Genomic DNA, 23,249 nt, shown 5'->3' with positions numbered 1-23,249 from the left:
AAAGCTCATTTCTGTACACAGTGTGGCATCATTGTTATATTTTATTGATGTAATAATGTTATTCACAGCCAGGGGTCATTTTCCTGCAGAACTTTTCCCTTTGATACACTTTGAATTTGAACTAACTTCACCTACATCAACATTATTCTGCATGAAAGTTTAACTTTGGTAGTCGTTGATTGTTATCAGACAGTAATTGTTTCTTTCCACAAGTCACTGCTCGATCCTGAAAAACTCTCCCGTCCTCGCTGACTGCTCAGCAGCCAAATGTATCAAACTTTGTTGTTTTCAACAGCGATGTCAGCGACGTGGAGACAAGCTTATAAATCACCCGACACCACGTACACTCGTCTGAGGAGCATTAGTGACCTTTCAGTTTGACAAAAAGCCCCGTGGCTCAACTTGTTCTCTGAGACAATTACTCTTTGAGTTTCCTTTTTTTTTCATTTCAAGCCTTTATGAAACAAGTTGTCAAATTATTTTTAATTTCTCCCAGATCACTCTCAGTGCAGTTATTTACATGTTCTTCTCATTATGTTTGGAAACATGTAATTTTTTTTTCAGCTCAGCATCTTATTTCAATATATATTTACAAATATTCAACATTTAAAGCCACTGCAGCACAAGTCATCTGCTGTAGAACTGCACCATCATCAGGTCAAAATATGAATCCGTCCAACATTTTGGTTAATTATTAATGTTTATTTCAGTCTCAACTGTAGTTTGAGTTTCGTGCCAATTAGCAAATGTAGACACATTAAACTGCGATGTGTGAGCATCCAATCCAGTCCTGTTTCTTTTTTGGAGATTTTATTTCACATTAATCTTTAAGAAAAGCCTTAAAACTACTGTATTACCCTCAAACACCTCTCCTCTAACTCACACTCCCAGCATCTGGACATTAGAGTCAAATAGAGCAGGAATAATAGAAAATATGAGTATGAAGATCTGAACCTGACAAATCAGAAATTAATAAAGAAACAGATAAATGGCTCGATAATTAAGTTAATATGCCGCCATAAATAAAATTCACAATGAGTGTAATGATTCACTGATACATAGAAATGTTAAATAAATTGATATTTCTGCTTTAATTTGCCTCTATTTATCTATTAAAAGGAATAAAATACATTCAAAAATGAATAAATGAGTAACGTACATGGACATGTAATGAGATGGTAAATAAATAATTAGATTAATCTGAGAGTAAATACACAGGTACATTAAAGTAGATATAGATCACATATCACATATTAACTATATTTACTTTAATATCATTTTGGTGCATTTTAATGGCATATTATCTTACCTATTGAGCTATTAATTAATCTATTTTAATTTATTTCAGATTTGGTAGTTTTGATCCTCCATAAAGTAGAAGTATAAAGTAGCATAAAATTATTATTCTAAAGAACAAATACCTCAAAGTAGTAAATGTACTTCACTGTCTTCCACGTCTTTCAACAAAAAATTAAAAAATAAATAAACATCAACATGTGGAAATGCAAACTGTGCAGAAATAAACCATGAAAATAAGCATTTGTACCTTCAACTCACGATAAACTAAATTTGCAGCACGTCCACCACGATGTGAGCTATTCGTCCTGATCGACAGTCACGATTAATCGCCTCAGGAGTGACGTAAACACCCCGAGGTGACACAGTTCCAGCAGCTGTGTACCTGTGATCTCTGACATGAGCGATGACACAATGAACAGCCCATCACACAGAAAACGGTGTCAGACATAAACCATCAGAGCGGCGCTGGACAGGCGCTGATTACTGCTGCAGAGCAAACATTTGTTAGGCCCCTCTGAACAAGCACAGATAGGCTGCGGCTCAATTGACAGGGTCCCCTAAATTGTGTCTATGACGCCTGATCCATCCCGTCAAAACCATTAAGGAGGAGACTGGGTGTGATGATAATGTATTGATCAGATTGTGATGGATGACCCCGGAGGATATATAAGTGAAGCTCTGGGCCGTGCAGAGGTATAGTCCAGATCTGACCCTCTGAAGATAAAGGCACCATGATCTCTGCAGCCCTCTTTTACCTCCTCGCTGTGATTTGTTCTGCAAGATGGACGCATGCTCTGCCCCTCTACCCCGACACCAACCTGGAGCCACAGGCAGGTGAGAATCCTTAAATCATAACTCCTCAATTTTACAGATTTTTCACTGAATTTGACCTTTTCTCGGGATCAACTTGGATATTTCCTTTGCAACTCCACCAAACTCTGTTCACATCATTCATACATTTCCTCTGAGATGAATGTAGTCGTCTCTAATATCCTCTCATGATAACACTTGTATTATCTGTCTGTACTCTTAAAGCCATCATGACACGATGTTGAGACGAAAGTTGTTGTTTCATCTCGACAGATTTCATTCAGAAGTTAGTGTCAGAGGTGGAGGAGGGAGCGAACACTGCTGAGGGGGAGCAGAGGGAGGTGAACAATCTGTATCCTCTTCTGATGCAGCACAATGGAGGAAGAGACTCCTGGAATAAAGGTGCAAACAAGACAGACGTCATGCAGATATTTACAGAAATCTGTCAAATATGGGAAACATAATGATTATTTTCAATTCTTCTTCTTTTGTTTAAGGGGCTAAAGAGTCGGCGCAGCAAGAGAAGTTTACAAATATGGTAAATCTGATAATCTGTGTCTTTGATAATCTGTGTTTTGATAATCTGTGTCTTTGAACAAAGTGACAACATCAAAGTCACCCATGGTCTTAAACGAAGCCTGTTAATCATACTTAAATAGCATAAATACAAATAAGCATCATCCTGCTGACACCACGGTCACTTGAAAGACAATTTTCATGTATTTTTATGTGTTTTGCAATCATGATATTAAGTTTTGTCCAAGGGAACTACCTCCGTTTCCCTGGCAACACCTGATAGTGACCTAATAGCTGAAACAATCATTCAGTCCCATAATGTTGTTCACTACTCCAGTAAACAGGACGGACCCGGATACGGCTGAGCAACGGGCGATAAACCAGTCCGCTCAGCTCATTCAACCCTTCGTCACAGCTGTTAGCCACACAGCTAACGCTATGCCCGCAAAATTCAAAATAAATAACATGGTGTACGGGCGACAAACAGTAATTATACAATTTCACAGCGTGTCAAACAACAAGACAAGCTAGCTAACAAACGTGAAGTGGGTTGGGCCTGTCAGAAGTTTAATTTAAGCCTGGAATTGATACAGGTTGTTCAGGAGTTGGTTTTTTATTTGCAGAATGAGATTTTTACAAACTTCACAGATACTGATGACTAAAAACTTCATCATCTGTACTTGGTACTCACTCAAAACTAATTTACATGTATGTTAAGACTGTGGCTCTTTTTGTGTTGATGTCGAAGTGTGTATCAAATATTGTAAGATCCAAATAAAATACTATGAAAAACCAGCTCTAAATCAACTGGAAGCCACCGTAAATGTCTAACATGGGAGTTTACAGCCTCATCATCTTCATGTTTTTTTTTTTGTTTTCTTGTTTTTAGGTCGACAACCTAAAAGAAGCCGTGATGACGCTGGCGGCGGCTGACAAGCTCCGCTCTCAGGGTTTTCTCAGATCAGAGCAGAACTTGCCAAAAACAAACAAAAGAGGTGAGCGACTCTGTTTGTCTGCTGTCACTCACACACCACACCTGCTCTTTGTTCACTGTTTAATGAGGCCAGCTCAAGCTTTTAGTCCCGAGACTGAAATCACACGTCAAAACCAGGTGTGATAATCAGAACTGAAGTTATTAAAACTCAATAATTTAATCAAGCGGATGTTTAACGAAGGCTTTAGCTATTTAAAGTCACACCTGAACAGGTAGAGATGGGACGACAATGTGAAAACTACACAACACGGATATTTAACTTATGTAGATACACAACCGTTTGCTGAGTAACTCCACCCAGGTGATAGTAAACAGAAGTAAACAGCAGCCTGCTTCATGTTGAGGTCACACTTACATCAGTTCTGCCATCTTGAGCTAATTTGCCTCCGTGACATTTCCTCTTTCAGATTAGTGCAAATGAAAATGGCCTCATTTCGTTTGGGTTTCTCTTCAAACTGTATTTAAATGTCTCATGTTAATTACACAAAACTTCATCTGCATAATAAACCTAAAAATCCTCTAAAACTTTTAATACAAATAATAATTTTCTTCATAAAGGTCATCAGGAAGTTTTATGATGCAATTTACTTGTTAAAGCATTTTACCCTGTTCACCTGCCTGGTGTTATTACTTATGTAAATATGTAAATTATTACATATTCTGAGCAAATCTTTCAAGTTTTATTCCTATTTGATAAAAGGTTTTTGTTCATATTGTGAAACATGGTGATAATTTAATCTTGAGATGACATCCAGAATTTCATATCTGGCTCTTAATGTGTAAAAAGAAAAGAAACAATATGTTTTATTAGCATGCAAACAGCTAAAGTGTCTTTTCTTAAGTGCTCAGTGAAAACTACAGTTACTTTGTTGAAGAAATAAATTGTTTTCGTGTTTTCTAAACAGTAAAAACAGAAAAACAAATCCCCTAATTTAGCATTTAGAGACAAAATCTTACCGTACAATCTATAACATAGTTGTAGCAGATATAATCATATTTTCATCGTGTTTATTCATATTCTGTGTTTGTCAACAATCATAATTTTGGAGTTTACACCTTAAATTAGCAGTATGTTGTTATAAACCATGTATTAAATGTTTATTCTGGTTATAAATGCTAAATAATGGGACTGAAATAAACTACTGCTGATAGTACAAGACAAGTAAAGTACAAGAATATCAAAAATAGTATTATTATGTACTTTTTTAATGTACATCTTCATTCATCTTGACAAAAAACACATATTTCCTTTAAAAGAAGGAAACAAAACTGAAGAGCGACGTGTTTCTGTTCCTAATGTTTCTCTCTGGTGTCCTGACAGCGTGTTTCTGGAAATACTGCGTCACCAACTAGAGCTGAGCGGCCGGCCGGATGTTTGGTGTGATTTCAGCTCGGCGTCTCGCTGCCCATCGTCACTCTTGACTCCCATCGAACGGCATAATCATCGTCTGAACTGAATCAACAGAAGATATATTTTTGAAGCTGTAAGATTATTGTTTTCTTTTGTGGCTGAAAATAAAGTTGAATATCAGAAATGCCATCGAGGTGACCTGCTCTCAGGCGTGACGCTTGTAAAAATGTTTATGATATTCAGTGAATGAGACCTAAAGAAGGATTATAGAACAGTTATCAGCACACACATGAACCACATAAGACTCAAGATTATGACAAACTAATTTGATGTTTTTTTATTAGTGTGACAGTGAGACAATAATCATCTCAAAATGTGTTTGTACAGGATGAGATACAGGAGTGTAATTCCACGTATTATTTCATGTTTTACATTAGAACAAACTGTTATTGAAGGTTTCTGTGTTTTCTGCTGCTCACACTAACACAATCACATTTACATCGACGAGGGTGTTTTGATCATAAAAAGCATGAAAAAAAATATATTTACACTATAAACAAAAACACAAACAGTCAATTGCACATTTGGCCTTTTCAGCGTGGCATCAACACACCATTCGTCTGTGAGCGACGACGGATAAAACAGTCGATAACATACAACCAGTAAAACATTTTGCTTTTGCGTGTCGAAGTCTTACTGCAGGTTCAGGATTTAGACGTTTGAATAGTGTCTGATTCATCGCCACGGTTTATTCTTGGAGGTTGTAGCGCCCCCTAACTGAGCACCAGCTTTACTTTATATGGATACAACTGGGTGAAAAACAGGATTTAAAATACAGAGAGTCGGGTCTTCATTTCCTCTGGTTGGCCACGGTGAAGTAGGCCTTCTCGATCTCGATGTCGGCCGGACACGTCTGTCTGAACTCGTCTCTCTCGTAGGCGTTGTTGAGGTATCGCCACACGCCCGTGAACTGAGCGGGGATGTCGAAGTTGCAGTACTTCTTGGCAGCAATCTGAAATAAACGGAAGAAGACAAACGTGAAGATTCGTGAGTGCAACAAGGGCACAGCTCGGGTCATTCACTGAAGCAGACCACCTGTACGTCTTTACATCAGAACAACACGACCCGTTACTACGCTGGTGATGACATCATCACACTGCCTCACCCTGATGACGTGCAGTTTGGGCAGCAGGTTGCAGTCGGCTAAGGTGAGGCGGTCTCCGTCCAGGAACTTCCTCTTGGAGACGGTGACGTCCTCTCTGGAGTTGTGGTCGATCTCCTCGGGCAGAGGGCTGATCAGGTACTTGTCCAGGCGGTGGAACTCCCGCATCAGGTTCTTCTCATGGTCTGTGACGGGTCGGAACCACAGAGACATGATGTATTTCCACTGGTGTATTGTAACTACAGCATGTAACTGTGAGAACATTTACTCAAGCGTTCTTTCTTTCAGTGCATTTTTGAGGTACTTTATACATTTTCTTGACTGCGTTTCAGAGTGAAATGCTGTTTGTTTTACTCCACTGCAGCCGTAGATGCTAGTAGATGAACTTATTATTAACAAAAACAATCACACATTTATTAAATGGATCAAAACAACAGGTTTCAATTGATTAATCACAATAAACAAAGTAGAAAAACAGCTTTTATCTGAACTAACTTCAGCGTAACGTGCACAGCTGTAGGCATCAATATGTAACTTATAGAAACACAATATGAGGATATAAGGAGGAAGGTTTCTGCACCGTGAGTACTTTTAATCTAAGTATTCACATCTTTCCATTCCTAAACTGTTTTTTCTTCACATGCTGTCATTTTGTCAGTTTCTGAGTGTATTATGTTCTTTTTCAAAAGTTGACTTTACTTCAAAAGAGTCACAAAACATATTATCTCAAATTTACCGAAGACAGTGGACCGATCAATTTAAAGTAAACTTTAACTGTACTTTTTTAATTTTGAGGTAGACGGTCACTTCAGTTTTAATCAGATTTTATCAACTTTTACAGTGTGAGCATTTTGATACACAACTTCAAATACTTTTGGTCAGTTTGGACTAAAAAAAAAACAAAAAAAACATCATATTTTAGATGTTGATCCGATACTTTGTAGATAAAATTGTCCTGACAGATTTGAATAATAACTACAGCTGTCTAATAAATGTGGTGGAGTGTGACGTACGATATTTCTCTCATATTGAGGAGCATAAAACAGAAAATACTCAAATTAAGTACCTCAAACTGTGATTAAAGGTTCAGTGTGTAGGATTTAGCGACACCTCTTGTTTCACCCTTTACAACAATATGAATGTCTCTCTGCAGAATCAGTGATTGGTTTGTATGTTCTGGGCTACCGTAGAAACACGGCAAACACAAGGATTCTTAGTTTAAGTTGATTATACACCCATGAAAACATAATCGTACACACTGAACCTTTAAGTTAAGCTCTTGAGTAAAAGTACTTTCTGAGATAAAACAATTAAACGTGTGTTTTTATCTCAGATCCATGTGAGAATGAGTGAAAACACGACGAGCGGTTGCGTGTTTAATAAATGACACAACTCACAGGCGTTGTTCGGACTGTTCTTGATGTAAGCGGAAAACTTCGCGAAAATGTCGGCGCCCACGTCAAAGGACTCTTTGTTCAGCGGGCTGAGATGAGGATACCTGCGGGGGGGAGAGGAGGGAGGAGAAGCCAGTGGAGTGAACCAAAGCCAATCACCAGGATCGCTCTTCATTAACCTTTGTTTGTTTTGATACCTGGGAGGAGCCAGTGTTTGCTCAAGAAACTCCTCGATTTTGATGAAGTCTGTCTTGAGGGTGCCGTTGTAGAGGAGGAACGGAGGGTTGGTCCCGGGGGCCAGGTCTTTGAGCTCGGCCGGCTTCCTGGAGAAAGATGGCGGCGTTAGACACCTTGGGTTCTTTGGCTCCATTCAATACAATCAGACTGTTATCGAGCGCGTCAAATCTTCGAGAGAATCATGCGGCGCTGTGGATTAATGACTTCAACACTGGCTGTTGGTTTAGCTATAAAAACACACAGCGCAGGGAGTGGTTCTGCTTGAAAGGCTCGCTGTGTGTGTGTGTGTGTGCTCTGAATCATTCAATTATCAGCATCCTTTCAAAGTTTCCTGATCTTATTTGCCTCCACGGCAATGACCCTGAGAAATTCACACAATAAAGCCTCAATTAAAGAAGGTGTTTGTCTGAAGGCGACACAGAGCTCTTTGTGCCCTTTGACGGGCTCCTCCCTCCAAACCTGCCAGCAACACACCTATTGATTAAGTGAGAAACGGTTTTGGATTACTCAAAGGAAAACGCTCTCTTTCTCTCTTGTGTCGCTTCTTAATAAGAGTTCTGTGTGAAAGTCCCCACGACCAGATGCTCAGGAAGTGTTTCTTATGCCAGAGCAGAGGGGGGGTTTGCTTACTTCCTCATGTCAACGGTGGTCACTGTAAACTTCACTCCTTTCAGCCACAGAACCATGAACAGCCTCTGGCAGAAGGGGCAGTTCCCCACGTTCTCGCCATCATGTCCAGCCTGAAACACACAGCAGAGTCAGAAAAAAACAGGTTCAAATGTCTCCGTTTGGACAGCGATCACGGTATCTGCTCTCCCTCCACTCTGCTGGTAAACAAGGGATTTTGGAGGTGAAAAGCACGTCCGAGGTATTTAAAGACATTTTTTTTTCTCCGCGCAGGCATTGTGTTGTAGCGGAAAACAAAGGACGCTAACGTCACCCAGCTCGCAGCATGTTTAAAGCCCAGCATGTGTTTTCTGAGCTCACGCTTTCAGCTGATATGTGTTGGTCTGAGATACGAACTGGAGTCATTGTGACTTCGACTTGAGACTTGGAAGTTAAAGACTCTGGACTCGACTGGAGTTTTAGTCCGGCTGTCGGTATTTCACCGCTTAAAAGCAACAGGGAGAGAATTATCTTTTAATTGAAGAGAATATGCTGAAATAAATAGTTTGTTTATGTGTTTGATTTTGTGTTTTTTTTCTGACTTGACATGCCAAGAAAAAAAAATAATTTGGGTTGGATGAGAAGAAACGTGCCATTATGTGTTTGTAACATATAAATATGAGGCGACAGTCAGAAGCTGATTAGGTGAGTTTAGCGTGAAGACTGAAAACAGCGAGCTTGCCTGTCTGCTCACTTAATAACACATCAAATCTAGTACAGGAATCAAATTGTGATGGGAGTGTGATGGAGTCGTATCAGCCCAGTCACCAGAATATAATGTTTGATATGTCCAAGGTTGATATTTGCATTATTAGCAAACAAGGAAAACAAGGGGACATCTCACAAAACCAGCTATTTTTCACGGGAAGTCGAAGAATCTCTTTCTGTGACCGCTGCAACTGAAGCAGGTCTTTAAAGTCAAAACATGATGTTCTCCAAACCCTGATCAAGTTGTTTTTGAGCATAAACATAAAGATATGCAACTAAGACAAAAGAAACGCAATGTTGAGCCCTAAAGAAACATTCAGTTTGAACTCTTTTTTTGCAGAACTGCTCTTAGCTTACATTTATTCTAGTGAACTGGTTCGTCTCGTGAAAGCCTGACCAAGAAAAACCTGCACATAAACCCCACTTGTTGTTTTTACACTCCTGTTTTAGTACAGATTGAACACACAAGACATAAAATGATAATTAGTTAGCTTTGGAGGTGCTAGTTGGACAGAGCCGAGCTACCTGGTTCCACCTATTTCCAGTCTTTATGCAAACGTTACGCTAACCTGAGCTAACAGCCTGCTGTCATGATATCGATACGGCAATATAATGTGAGACATAATTATTGATAAACTGGTGCCAAATATCAGTATTCTTATTAGTCCTAACCATCTTCACAGGCAGATATCATGATGTATTATCAGATAATTGTAGAATCACTGTATCGTGATCGTGGGAGATGTTTTGTGAATCATGTCATGAGTTACTCTGTGATTCTGGCTGTGTAGCTTCATACTGACTGTGGGAGTGGTTTAAATCTTCTCATCTAACTGTCAGCTGCAAAACAAAAAGTCACACTTCCCTAAATGTTAAACGACTCCGTTAAAGATGCACCATGTAGTTTTAGGGAAGCAGCTTTAATCAGAAGAGAAAGATTTTTCTCTTCTTTTCTTTTTATGCCTGAACAAACTAAATAAACAAACAGCCTCTCCTCATTTTCATGACTGAATAAACAAACTGAGTTTAAAGGACAACACAGTTTCATACTGTTTCACTTTGTTTATATGTGGCGGACCCTGCCACCTTTCTAGCTTCAAACTGAGTTCCTGGATCTTATTTTCCTCTGAGGGCAGCTTGTTTATTCAGTTGTGGGAAAAAAAATACTGCTGAGTTTGAATTTCATCTCCACATCCACGAAGTGCCCATTTAATGTTTAAAGTTTCATTCACAAATAGACATAATACGTCTAGAAGTCCCGTCGGCCGCTCACTGTGCCTGTCTCGTGATGTTTTTTGAGCTTGGTTCGACCTCGTGTTATCTCAGAAGACACCGTGTCTCCGTACAGATGACACAGACACAAACAGATTGCTGTTGAACATCCCAATGTGTTTTTTTTTTTTTTTATGTTCGAGCTCAGAAAAGTGAATATTTTGTTCCTGATAAAGACGAGTGTATCTGAGCGTGTGCGTATGTGAAGTGGGTGTGCCTGCTTCGGTCCTGGGGCCAGTCAGCCTGCACGCTCTCAGCTCCGTCTGGGTGCGCGATGATAAGGTGGACCGACCGTCTGCCCGTGGCCAGAGTTCACTGATAACATTTTTTGCCGTGACCCTCAGCAGGGATACAAACACCTCAGCATCTGGATCGACACGGTATCTGCAAGAGGCACCGCTCAAAAAGAGAGAGAGTTGTCCTCTGATTGATGCTCATAGATCTCTGAACTCTCACAGGACTGAGAAGTGAGCATATATCAAATGCTTACACATTTCCTGATATAAAACAGGCACATCAGGAGAAAGTCTGCGTGTTGTTTTAAAAGGTGAATTCAGGTGTTTTTCAGGGGCTTTTTCCCCACATGTTACAATCTACTTCCTCTTTCGTGCAATCAGTGAAAAAGAAAAGAAAAGACTGACCTTGATGAACAGCTCGATGCTCGGCTCCTTGTCAGAGTTCTGCCGAAGTGCCATGTCGTCCCAAAAAAAGTTTAATTCACTTCTTTTTTTTTTTTTCTTTTTGAATTCCAAGGCTCTTCCCCCTCGGACAAAGCTCAGTGGCTCCTCACACACACACACCCAAACAAATCAGCAGATCTGAAGAGAGAGAAAGCTGATTTAAAGTGCTGCTCTGGATGTCAGCAGAGAGAGAAAGAGAGAGAGAGGCTGCCTGGGTTCTGTCAGAGGGCTCCTGGGAGTCTATCGCTCTGAGCACACTTTTACAAGTCAGGGTAGAGAGGGAGGGTCCGGAGACGATGGGCGGGGTGCTCGCTCTTATATACCCGGAGCCAGACTCAATGAGGAGAGAGCTTAAAATAGGATCTGTGCATTTTGCAATACACAGGAACTGATAACGTCCATGTGACTCACACTAATTCAGACAATTCACTTGGAGCCACTCACATTCCAGCTCTGATAGATTAAGAGCACTTTAAAAAAAAAAAAAACAAAACAGGCTGTAGTTGCTATACAAAGCACACACTGTGTAATGTGAGACGCTGGGGAGCAGGAGAGACACCTAATGTGATTTTAATGCAGACTTGGTTGGACTGCTCAGTGTGCATCGTGTTTGTTTGGGGAAATACCTGAACATAGTGTTTAAAAGTCACGCTGACATCTCTTTGTGAGTGTCTTTAATGTGATGATGATCAGTATGTATATTTTTCGCTCTCACCTCTTTTAAATCACGGCTGAAGATCTTTTCTGTTTGTCACACTAAAGCAATTTCAAGGCTTTGTGAAAAAAAGGCACTGTGACTTTTATTTTCTAGTCTCATCTCTTTTAATCATATTGATATTTTAGCTTGCTTTCCTATTTCTTAACTTCTTTGAATGTTTTGTTTCTTGACGCCTTCCCACTTGTTTTTAATGTTAATATTTCCCTTTATATTTCCTGTGATGTAATTAGCGCCCCTGTGAAGACCTCTGAGTTGCCCTGTGTCTGAACATGTCTTGCTATGATGAAATAAAAATGTGAAAATGATTTGCTCAAGAGCTTTTTGACATAAGAAAAAATCCACCCAGTGTTCTTTTGAAATGTCAGTTTCCCTTAAAATACGTCTGAATAGAGAAAATAGAAGGCAGAGTGTCGTCAGTGGTAGAGAGTAATTAAAGTATATTTACTCATTCACTTGTTTACAGATCTCTTACAGTAACTTGGTGCTGCAGACACAAAATAAATGTGCTAAACTAAATTACTTTTAATTTCACTGATAATATGTAAATATTTGTACCTAGTGAACACGCAGGGACTTCTCCTTTCTGATGGAGTCGTTTCACATTGTGATATTTTCTACTTTCACTTCAGTAAAAGATCAGAAGATTCCTCCCATCGCTGATTATATTGTACATTTAGCTGGTTTTATAATGTTTTCTGCTCTTCTGTACCGTTATAAAGGCACGTTGAGTCACCGTTCTTAGAGACAAAGGTGGGATTGAAGGGGTATTTTGGGTGATGAATCACGGTGGGAATCCCCCCCAACTCAGTGCTGTGGGCACAACAATGAAAGGAGAAGGTTACTTTTGCTTTCTGACCTGTTTATCATTAGTTTATTTCAAAGAAAGTATCAAACATTCTTGGTGCATTACACTTAGAGGTATTTGGCATCACTCCCATCAAATACAATGTTTTGGCATTTAGCGATTTTAGGTGAATAAGTAAATGAAAGTGAATGTTGACTTTGTATCTTGTATCTCACGTTCTCTGGGACCGAGGGGTTTCACGTAAGCATTTCTTGTAATATGTCATCATTTACAGAAAATAGGGGAAGGGAATTTTTATGACAGAGGCCTCATGCTGCGGCACCGACTTCACTCCACTTATGAAATAAAACCAGCACCATGTGCAGGATTGTGCAATGCTTCACAGGGAATTTAAAAGGAATCGACTCGAGGCTCCGAGCCATGAAATCTCGCTTACGTGGCTGCTGGCCATGAAAAACAAACCCATCACACTGAAATTCCAAACAAATCCTGGAAATTGGCTGGACAACACTCGACCATCACAGGAAGTGTAACAGAGACAGAGAAAGTTGGAGGAAAGAAAAATAGAACCTCCTCTTCTTCTTTCCTTTTAAAAAAGTCAGGGAGGTTATCGCTGGAGATTTTTGTCTGAAACATTATTTCCCCTTCCAGATTTTTTTTTTTTTTTTTTGGTGGGGGGGGGGATGATTAGTCACTTTACCGACGCTTCCAATGGGAGGTGACTGGAATTTTACTGGAGTTTAAAGGTGGGAGGATCACTCTGACCCACGCACATGGCTGAAAACCTTCTAGATTATCAGCCTACGTTATTACGTTCCGCTGCTGAAGGAGGGAGTGTTTATTGGAGCTTGGGTGATAAACGGCCGAGGTGCCACTCACTTCACTTCACCGCTACGAGTCGACTGATAACATCCTCGCCACTGCTGAATCACTTCTCCGGTATTTTGGTGTCAGTGTTTGGTTGGCATGGCAACAGTGACCACACAGGATTGAGAAAGAAAGGATGTGATGGGAATAAAGAGATTTAAGGCTGAAATCACAGCTTTTATAGTGAACTGAAACCAACTGATGACTGCAACAAGGACGGGAGAGATTTCCTGAGTATTTCGGGAAAAAAAAAAAAAAAAAAAAAAAAGGGCAGATGTGGAAATGAGTAACTCGCTGATGACCTCACACACTTCCTCCTTTACAGACACAAAAGATAGGAAAGCCCGATCTCCTGGAGGGAGATACACATATCTGCAGAGGAACACACACACACACACACACACACACACACACACACACACACACACACACACACACACACACACACACACACACACACAGCGGCTGGAAGTGACCTCCTGGAAAAAAAGAGTCTTATCTCCACAAACAGGACCCTCGCTATTGACAACCACACACACACACACACACTCTCTCTCTCTCTCTCTCTCTCTCTCTCTCACACACACACACACACACACACACACACACACACACACATAAGGACAAAATCTTATCCCGCACGCAAAATACACACATGCTAGTGAGCCTCTGCAGGTCTGCCATGGATTAAATGTGACATTTCTTTATAGTTAGAGTAACGTTTTAGTGATAAATAAATAAAATGAATCATTTTTGGGAAATACAAGGCAAGAGTTAGAGCTGAGAGATCAATACCTCTCACGTGTCTGATACTTAAAGGTGCAATATGCGAGAATAAAAGTTCAAAACATTCAAAAATTTACTAAATTTATCAACAGAATGTGAAGAAACGACAGTGCTGACGTCATGGAATAAGACGAGATATCCAGTGAAATTAGCAACACTTCTTGGTTTCAGGGTTACGAGTTACGCGCTCACTGTTTTGAACGCAGCCACTTCCTGTCTTGTTGCCATGGCGAGGCTGCTGGTTGTTGTGGCGTCTTTGTGCCTTCACAGACAGGAGAGTGTCAGACATGTTGGAAACACTTGGTGTGGTTTGGACGAGGGTGGTGGAGCTTCGGTCATAAGGCCGATATCAGTAGATATCATAGCTACGTGTGTTTGGACGTATGAGCAACATTAATGAAAGTTATTTACAAGCAAGCTGAGAAGAGTTTGAAGCAGCTATACAAGATCCCACCATGTCCACAGACTGAAACCTCTTCTTACCAAACCAAATCTGATGATCCAGACTAACAACACATCCAACAGCTCTGAATAACTCAACCTAAAACTGCAGACACGCTCCGATCCTCAGCACGGCCTTCACACCTGTGCTCCAGTTCGGGGGCTGTCAGTAAATAGTCAATCGTTTCAGGGGGAGACTCAGTTTACGAAGTGAAAACATATTATATTAGTCATAACAAGGAGACCGCAGGGAAGAACCTGGATGTGTGTGATCTGGTTGAGGAGATACTGTATTTTGATGATAAGCCGACAGTTTGGGGGATTTTTTTCCCCTTTTTCTCTGCTTTCCCAGAGCCAGAAACTGATAACGTCTTAGGACAGATGTTTTTTGTTTATGTATTAGATTTCATCAGAAGTTAAACAGAGATATTAGTCACTTTATCTTGGCTCAGTTGTTGCATGTCTAAAGCCTTAAATGAAATAATCACGGTCCCTTAACATCCGGGAATTGAGCAAAGCTAACTAAGTAAACTCAGATATGTGAGGAGGGCGACAGGAGGAACACGGTGTCAGGCTTTGAAAACCCTCCGGACGATAAACACTTTATTGATTCTATAAATTGCCGGAAATTAAGCAAATAAGCTTATTTTGCAAAACGAACTCAAACTCATGTGACGCAAATTCTGTACTTTTACTGATCCCATGAATTCAGGTTGTTGCTGTTGTTGTTGTTGTTGTTGTACATTGATGATGTGTTATCTTGTCACTGTTTTTTAGACCGTAATGTTTATTTTCATAGATATGCTGTCTCTATCTCCTGCCCAGGGACTGCAGATGTAAAGTAGCCTTTATCTAACTCTGGTACAAGAAGCTGTGCACTGTCCAGTGTCAAACAAACAAACAAACAAACAAACAAACAAACAAGCCTCAAGCTGCAACAACCGATCACTAGAGGAGTCACGTCACAGGTTTTTGCAGGGTGTGGCCCGTATAAACATGTTTCATCGAGTTAATCCCGATCAAAGTCTGGCTGTAATATTGTCTTTTTATTTAACTCAGTGCTCACAGTTCAGGGATGTTGCTTGTTTTTGTTTCATCTGTCCGTCAGGTGAGGGTCAGACATTAAGAAAACACGTTAAACGTACGTGCATCCTCACACACACACATCGTCCCAAACTCAAGACAAAGCAGCAGTGGAGCTCATCCATCAGCTCTGTCAGCAGTCAGCTGTGACTTGTTTTTTTAATATCTGAAGGAGGGCTGGCTGTTTGTTGTAAACACAATGGCATCATTGACCTACTGACCGCTCTCTCCCAGGCAGTCAGCAGCACATCAGCTCATTACAAGTCATCTCCAGGGTCTGCTGTGTGGGGTTTGCACACAATGACAGCGCCATGGAGCTCCTTCACCTCCTCCTTCCTCTTCTTCTGGCTCTGAAGATCCGCACGACACGTTCGGCTCCTGACTTCTCTCGTAAGTGTTTTTTTTTTTTTGGCACCATTTTTTGCTTTTTCAGGGAGAAAGTCCAAATGCTGACTGGTACATTTTTGTTCAGATATGAAAGGTTTTGCAAAGGAAGCTTCTTCAGCGTCCCCTCATATTTAACGCACATCCTGCTTTCCAAACAGCTGGCGCGACTCGTGCTGAGAGACCAGAATCAGGGTCCTGAACTTAGATCCTCACAGAATGGGACCAGATACTCCCGAAGCATTTAATCATCTACAGTGGAATTGTTTTGGAAACTCCTGCCGATAAAATATTGTTATGGTGACGAACTGTCAGCATCGCAGCCTTTCTCTCTATCTGACCTCGGCAGATATTTCCATTTTTTGTGCGGCTGCAGACCTAATAATAGTTCATTGTGAGCGAGTGCCTGGTACTGCCTCCCTCTCTGCTTCACACTGCCTCTGTGGTGCACACACACACACACACACACACACACACACACACACACACACACACACACAAACACACACACTCACACACAAACACAAACATGTTGGTGGATTAAATTTGGCATTTTAAAGATATTTTGACATTTCTTTTTTTAGAAAAAGCTAAATATTTTGTGATAAACAGCGACACAAGACTCAAGAGATGGATGGAAAGATTAAGACCACACACACACACACACACACACGCACACACACACACACAACGGGAAGCACACTTGGGAGGGGAGGCTTCACTTCTGTGTCTGTGCTCTGTCGTCTTGTATATTTGTGCATGCAGTCATGGTCCAAATATTGTCTGGGAGAGCTACACCCAGCGACCGGGACACCACCCAGCCATCAGCCATGGCTGAGCAGCTACTAAAAAAAAGAATCTATTAAGTCACGCTATTGACTTGCAAATTATGGACAATGAAGCATTTTTAAATGATGTATTATTAGGTAAAAATGACCCGATCGGTGAGTCATTTCTGCTTTATTAACGAGGGAAAACAGCTGTCTTGTTACTAATGAATTAAATCTGAAACCTGAGAGTCAAACAGGAGTTATAAGTATTCAAATGAGACGAAAGTGACACCACTGAGTTTGAGATTAGATATCAGCCTGTTTTTAACAAACACATGATCGCACTGTTGATATTCACTTTATTTGCATGATGATTCACTTCGAGGTTGTTCCAGCTGCGCGAGAACTCTCCCTCAGTTTTGAGACAAAAGAAATGATATGATGTGTGATATATAATCATGTAGCTCATTTCATTCTTCCTCACATGATTACTGTGTAATATTGTGGTGGTTTACCTTTAAAACAACCTTAAATTCATTAGTTGTAACCACACAAAAGGACCAAATGTAGACTGATTATTATACTCACACAAGTCCTCGGTTTCTGATACAGGAGAAGAAGATTTGATCTGAGAGGTGTTTGTAAGTTTACTGCACAAAAAGCTACAAAAAACAGATTAAAAAGAGAATTATTTGGGTTAAACTGATGGAATTATGGACTGATGCAAATATAGATTCGAAAATGTGTAATTCGCCTTTGCAAAGCTTTTTTTGAGGTGTGAACGAGTGTCTGTTGTTGGTCTGCCTGTTCAGTCGCCACCTCACACACACAGACTGTTGGCTTTGTTTGTGTTTCATGTACGATGACTGACTGAAAATGCTGCAACAACAACTAAATCAAGTTAAATCAGCATCATCTTGTGTTCCCTGTCAGTGTATCTTCACACCATCCTGAAGAACCACACGGCTCACGCTTGTGAAGGAGAGACGCTGGTCATCGAGTGTCCCTCCAGGACGTCTGTCAGCGTCCTGTCAGCTTTCTACGGACGACGTGTTCCTAATCAGCATTTGTGTCCCTCTGCAAACTCAAACACGACCGGCGAGGAGGACACAGAGTGCACTTCTGCAGTCGCTGTCGAGGTACACAAAGGGACGAGTGTCAAGTCTGTGAATGTTTTTATGAGCCACGCGGCAGATTAAAGCAGTGAAAACATGTTTTCTGGCCCTCACAGAAGGTGGTGTCAGAGTGTCAGGATCGCCGGTCCTGTCACATCCCCGTCTACAGTCCAGTGTTCGGTCAGGACCCCTGTCCCCTCACCACCAAGTACCTTCTAGTGGCCTACAAGTGCAGACCAGGTGAACTGCTGATTTTTTTTAACATTTACTGTGATGTTAAAATACTTTGGTACAAGTGAGTCCTGCATTCAAAATACTTACTTAAGTAGAAGTGTCATTAATATGTATAATTCAAGCACCAGAAGTGAAAGTGCTCCATCAGAATGGTCCATTTCAGACTGCATTATGATTATTGATGCATTAATGTGTTTGTGACTTTAATGTTGCAGCTGGTAAAAGTGGAGCTACTATTATTACTTTATATACTGCTGACTCACCCTATAGTTGTATATTATAATCTACTAGTTTATAGTGTGTATTTACCATTAAAAGTCTACAAATTAACAAGTAAAGCTGCCGAATAAACGTAGAGGAGCAAAGAGAGCAGGCGGCTGATTCAGGGGTAGAGCCAGCATCTTGTTACTGGTTTGATTCCCCTGGTCTGCCTGTTGAAGTGTCCTTGAGCAAGATACTGAACGCCCAGACTGCTCCTGATGTGCTGGTCAGCACGTTGCATGGCAGCCGACACCATGAGTGTATGAATGTCTCTTTGGACAAAAGCATCTGCTGATTGTAACGAGAACAATGTTTTTTAATTCATGGAGTCAAATTTCAAATTAGCATTAACAATATAATGGAAATAAAACTCAAATGGTTTGAAGTAAACTCAGCAGTAGATTTAAATCTGTTACCATTCATAGAAAAAAAACAGCAACAATAATAGTAAATTATGCTAATTTAGTTTCTCCACTAGAGATTCACAGGAATACTTCTGTCTGTGCTTGTGTATTTATGTGTCCGGTGTGTTTTTCAGAGCACCACCGCACCCGGCTGGTGTGTGAAAATGAGCGTCTGAGGCTGATGTGTAAGAACGAGACCGTCCTCGCCATCTACTCGGCCTCGTTCGGACACCTGCTGCACGGCAGTCCCTACTGTCCTCAGGAACCGGGATCACATGTGGACATGGGTCTGAAACAGAACATTTACTGTCATATATAGTGGAACAAACACAGATCTATAGACACAGAGGAGACTAGTTGGTGTTTATTAAACAATGAATCATACATAGAAATGTTCACTGGTGCATTTTCTGTAAGGGTATTTACTATTTGATCCAAGTGTTTCTAATCAGAGCATATGGTTCAATATTAAACTGTTCAAGTTAGTAATCTAAATAATCTTATTTACTGCAGAGTGTTTGTCGCCCTCGGCTCTGAGGAAGGTGTCCCGCAGGTGTCATGGCAGAGCGAACTGCTCAGTCCTGGCTGATACTCAGACCTTCGGGGACCCCTGCTTCCCCGGCACCAGGAAACACCTGCGGGTGTCCTTCACTTGTGGTGCGCGACGGACCAGATGTTACAGATTCTGATTGACATGGTTTGCTGCATCATGTAAAAAAAAAAAAAACAAAACAAAACAAAAAAACTTTCATTTTCTCCTCAGTGCCGCGGTATCTTCTGGAAGATGTGGGTCGAGGGTCAACAGACCCTTTCCTGATCTCAGACTTCACTCACGGTGAGAGCAAGGCTGAGGAAGGCCTGCAGGTTTTTGTTGCATGCTGCAGACTTTGACTGGCGTCTGAGCTCAGACCCCTCTCGCCTGCAGGTGGATGGTACACTGGCCCCACCTACAGGCCTCAAAACGTGCTCTTAACCAACTCTCTGGAGATCATTGAAAAAATATTGGGTATGTGCACTGACGCCTGTAGAGCTCAGGGTGGCATGTGCCGTTCTTATCACTGGTGATCATATTTAAAGGGCCATTCAGGTGTTTTTATATGTAAGAGAAGTTACATGTTAAAGCAGGTTTGTGTTGCTTTTGCATCTTTCTGCACAAACTGAGCAGATTAAAGATAATATAATGGCTCTGCTACATTTTATATGTAGTAAAACTGAATTTGCAGGAACACTTTGCATTACTGCTGACTGTTTTCAAATCATACCAGAGATTTTATTTCTCGATGGGCACTGTTTTCCCCTTGATTTCAGATTTTTGTTCCCCTTCAGTTCATCAGTGGTGGACAGAGTTCTGACAATCTGTGTTCAACTGCAAGTTACGTCACTGAAACATTACTCAATTACATTACGAAAACTACTGGTACTCAAATATTACTTGAGTAAAAGTATTATTCCCAGACACTTAGAGTATTAGTTATTTTTAACCATTGATGTTTAATGCAGTATCACTTGTAAGTATTCAGAATCATTTCTCCAAATCTTCAGTCTTAATTACTCCCTCACTAGTTTTGTGTCTTTTGTACGTATGTCAGGTATTTCATTGACACGTTTAGGATCAGATAGACTTCTTACCTGCACACATGCAGATGAAACGCTTAGATTGTACTTGAAATTGTACTCAGTACTCAATTATAACTTGTAAAGTAACTACGTAGGTTACACTGTGTAGTGTACAAATATGTGGAGTAAAATTACAGACAAAAAAATGAATATTGCAGTTATTTGAGTGGTTGTAATTAGTTACTTCCATCCCTGCAGGTTATAACAGCATATGAGGCCCAAATATTTTGGATAATTGAGGGACTGAAAAGCACATTGTGCCAGTCATTTCCCTATTTTTATTATTATAAAAAGTAGTTATTTCAATTATAGGATTTTTAATCAAAACGTTCACCCGTACATATTTATTTTTTTGTGTATAGTTTGGGCACTAGGGGCACCAAGCAGCAGGTCACAGGTTCAAGATGGAGGTACAGAATGTGTTAATGTCTTATGATGCACCAGGATGGAACATGTTTTTATACCAGAGCAGGAGAGAAATGATGGACGGATGAATCTTGCCGGGACAATGGACACTTTCTCTGAACAACCCGACTAAACTGGTGCACATGAAGCCACTGCACACGTCTGTAAATGTCAGCAGTGATGCAGAGTGTAAGACATTGTTTGACACACATAAAAACACCAGTACAGTCAGTTCAGGGGTAATTTGGTGCAGAGGGGCAGGATGAGTCTCACACCAGCACATGTTACAGTCAGTCTGATTTCCTGCAGGTCTCCCGGAGAGAGTGGCTCTGTACTTCGTCTCTGGGATCTGTGCTGGTCTGGTTTTCCTGCTCTGCCTGTTCGGTCTGCGCTCCACCATCGTGAGGGACGTCAAAGAGCTGGTGTCCGAGCTGAACGAGGAGCTGAAAGCGTCTCGCAGGCGGCGCAAGGAGCTCATGGAGGATCTCTTTGACGACGACATCTCAGACACCTCGTCCTTCCGTCGGCTCACACAGTCTTACAGGACTAACGACATCCTCAGTCCCTCCACTCTGACGGTGGAGATGGTCGATCGAGAGGTGGAGCGTCCCAACAGAGACCTGCCCAACGGAGACATCTGGCCACACCGAGACTCCAGCCCTTACGCCATTCACAAGATTAAAACCTACAACAACTGAGAGACGTCACGTGTACAAGTGAAACTACAGCTGAAGAATCCTTCTGTCATGAAGTTTGAGATGTGGACTGTCATCACACATTTATTTTACTTTTAAAAGAACTTAACTGTGCCTCCTCTTCCATGTGACTCTCAATAAGAATAAAATACACGAAGTTTTGATGTACTAGTCTAATCACAATCATTAATCAAGTCAGAGATTAACTTCAGCAGATTTGCTCTTCAAATTTGTTTCAAAATTGTAGTTTTTTTCTGAAATCACACTGTTAATTTAACTACTTATCTGCCTACATTTGTTGTGTTTTAGGATGTTAAAGTGTTGAAACCAGTATGTACTGTACACTACAATTCAAGTTATTCTATATAATAAATATGATATGTTTCCTGTGACGTCTCTGTTGAAAGTAATTCACAGTGAACCGAGAACAACAGGAGACAAAGTCCAGAGCAACAACTTGGTTGGAACTTGGTTATTAATTCACATCTTTGTTTTAAATTGGGATGATAAACATTCATGGTAGATTGTTAGAGTTGGAATACTCAGATCCTTTAATAACTTATATTTTGATCCCCAGAAGACAAATTCAGAGTACAAAAGTTATTAGAGACAAAATGAGAGAAAGTAAAAAATAAAAGCTATGTCATATATAAACGTAGAATAAGAACAAAAGTAAACAGAAATTAAACAAGCACAACTGAGGACAATATCAAGAGGTAAAAGTGACAGTGATGTGTCGTGATTAATAAGCAATATTACACCATTTGTACATCAGATTAATATGAAATGATATTTGTGTTTTTTAGTATCAATAAAGAAATGTGATGTAGTTTATAATGTAATTAAACTGTATAATATATTAACATATTGACATAATATGGTGCATAATAATAAAGTATGGGATATAAGACACAAGGAAAAATATTAGCAACATGCAACATAACATAGAATGTAAATAAAGTATGATTATAGTATAGTATATAATAAATAATAAATATAGTTTGATATATGACAGAATATCTAAATCATTCTCACATATTAGAACAAAAAGGAACATTATCATAAATTATATTCTATGTTCATATAATTATATATATGACATTATATTCATCTGGTTAAACTAACAATTGCTATTTTTTATTTAAGGTTTTCAAAAGATAATATATATTTTTTATATCTAAAGCAAAGAGTTAATACTCACAGATTATTGTGTGAAACCAGGTAATACAAATGAGGGTTTGTGTGGCTTTAAATTAGAACATTGCATCATATTCATTAACTTCAACATATATTTTGCATGTAAAAACAAAGAAACTGTAGCTGTTTAATAAATGTAGAGAAGTAAAAGTAACACATTTCCCTCTGAAATGTAGTAGAATACTTTTATAGAATAGTCTATAACCTGTTTTTAATATGCGCACGTAAATTACAAGCAAAATAAATATACATATGTACTTTCCACCACTGGTTTTAAATGCAGCACTGTAACACAAATATATTTATTTATCATGACAGTCTGTGTGCTGACCAGCTGCAGGCAGGCTGTGGTTCACACTCAGAGGCAGCAGGTGGCGC

At 40.1% G+C, this 23,249-nt stretch overlaps 3 protein-coding genes across 4 annotated transcripts; 2 read left to right on the top strand and 1 right to left on the bottom strand.

Annotated features, from left to right (window-relative positions):
* The first annotated feature begins 1,844 nt into the window (after positions 1–1,844).
* urp1 (urotensin-related peptide 1) lies at positions 1,845–5,510 on the top strand. The gene is made up of 5 exons (XM_037077841.1): positions 1,845–2,133; positions 2,383–2,511; positions 2,607–2,647; positions 3,515–3,620; positions 4,941–5,510. Exons 1-5 carry the CDS (start codon positions 2,031–2,033, stop codon positions 4,970–4,972), a joined length of 411 nt encoding a protein of 136 aa, XP_036933736.1. The 5' UTR covers positions 1,845–2,030; the 3' UTR covers positions 4,973–5,510.
* Positions 5,293–11,349, bottom strand: clic2 (chloride intracellular channel 2). The gene is made up of 6 exons (XM_037077840.1): positions 11,051–11,349; positions 8,394–8,503; positions 7,724–7,849; positions 7,530–7,630; positions 6,136–6,317; positions 5,293–5,982 (listed from the first exon to the last, which is right to left on the bottom strand). The coding sequence occupies exons 1-6, from the start codon at positions 11,102–11,104 to the stop codon at positions 5,821–5,823; spliced, it is 735 nt and encodes a 244-aa protein (XP_036933735.1). The 5' UTR covers positions 11,105–11,349; the 3' UTR covers positions 5,293–5,820.
* A 4,666-nt stretch (positions 11,350–16,015) lies between these two features.
* Positions 16,016–22,063, top strand: si:ch73-335m24.2 (protein eva-1 homolog C). 2 transcript variants are annotated; one of them, XM_037077313.1, is made up of 7 exons: positions 16,016–16,179; positions 17,877–18,082; positions 18,175–18,298; positions 19,092–19,244; positions 19,471–19,614; positions 19,721–19,792; positions 21,289–22,063. In XM_037077313.1, the coding sequence occupies exons 1-7, from the start codon at positions 16,101–16,103 to the stop codon at positions 21,675–21,677; spliced, it is 1,167 nt and encodes a 388-aa protein (XP_036933208.1). In that variant the 5' UTR covers positions 16,016–16,100; the 3' UTR covers positions 21,678–22,063. The 2 variants fall into 2 exon arrangements, with proteins under 2 accessions (XP_036933208.1, XP_036933209.1); XM_037077314.1 differs by lacking the exon at positions 16,016–16,179 and adding an exon at positions 16,979–17,117.
* Positions 22,064–23,249: the final 1,186 nt, after the last annotated feature.

Source organism: Acanthopagrus latus, chromosome 18, assembly GCF_904848185.1.
Source record: "Acanthopagrus latus isolate v.2019 chromosome 18, fAcaLat1.1, whole genome shotgun sequence".
Classification (NCBI taxonomy): Eukaryota; Metazoa; Chordata; class Actinopteri; order Spariformes; family Sparidae; genus Acanthopagrus; species Acanthopagrus latus.
Note: the sequence above shows the minus strand (reverse complement) of the source record. Positions and strands in the feature narration are given on the sequence as shown.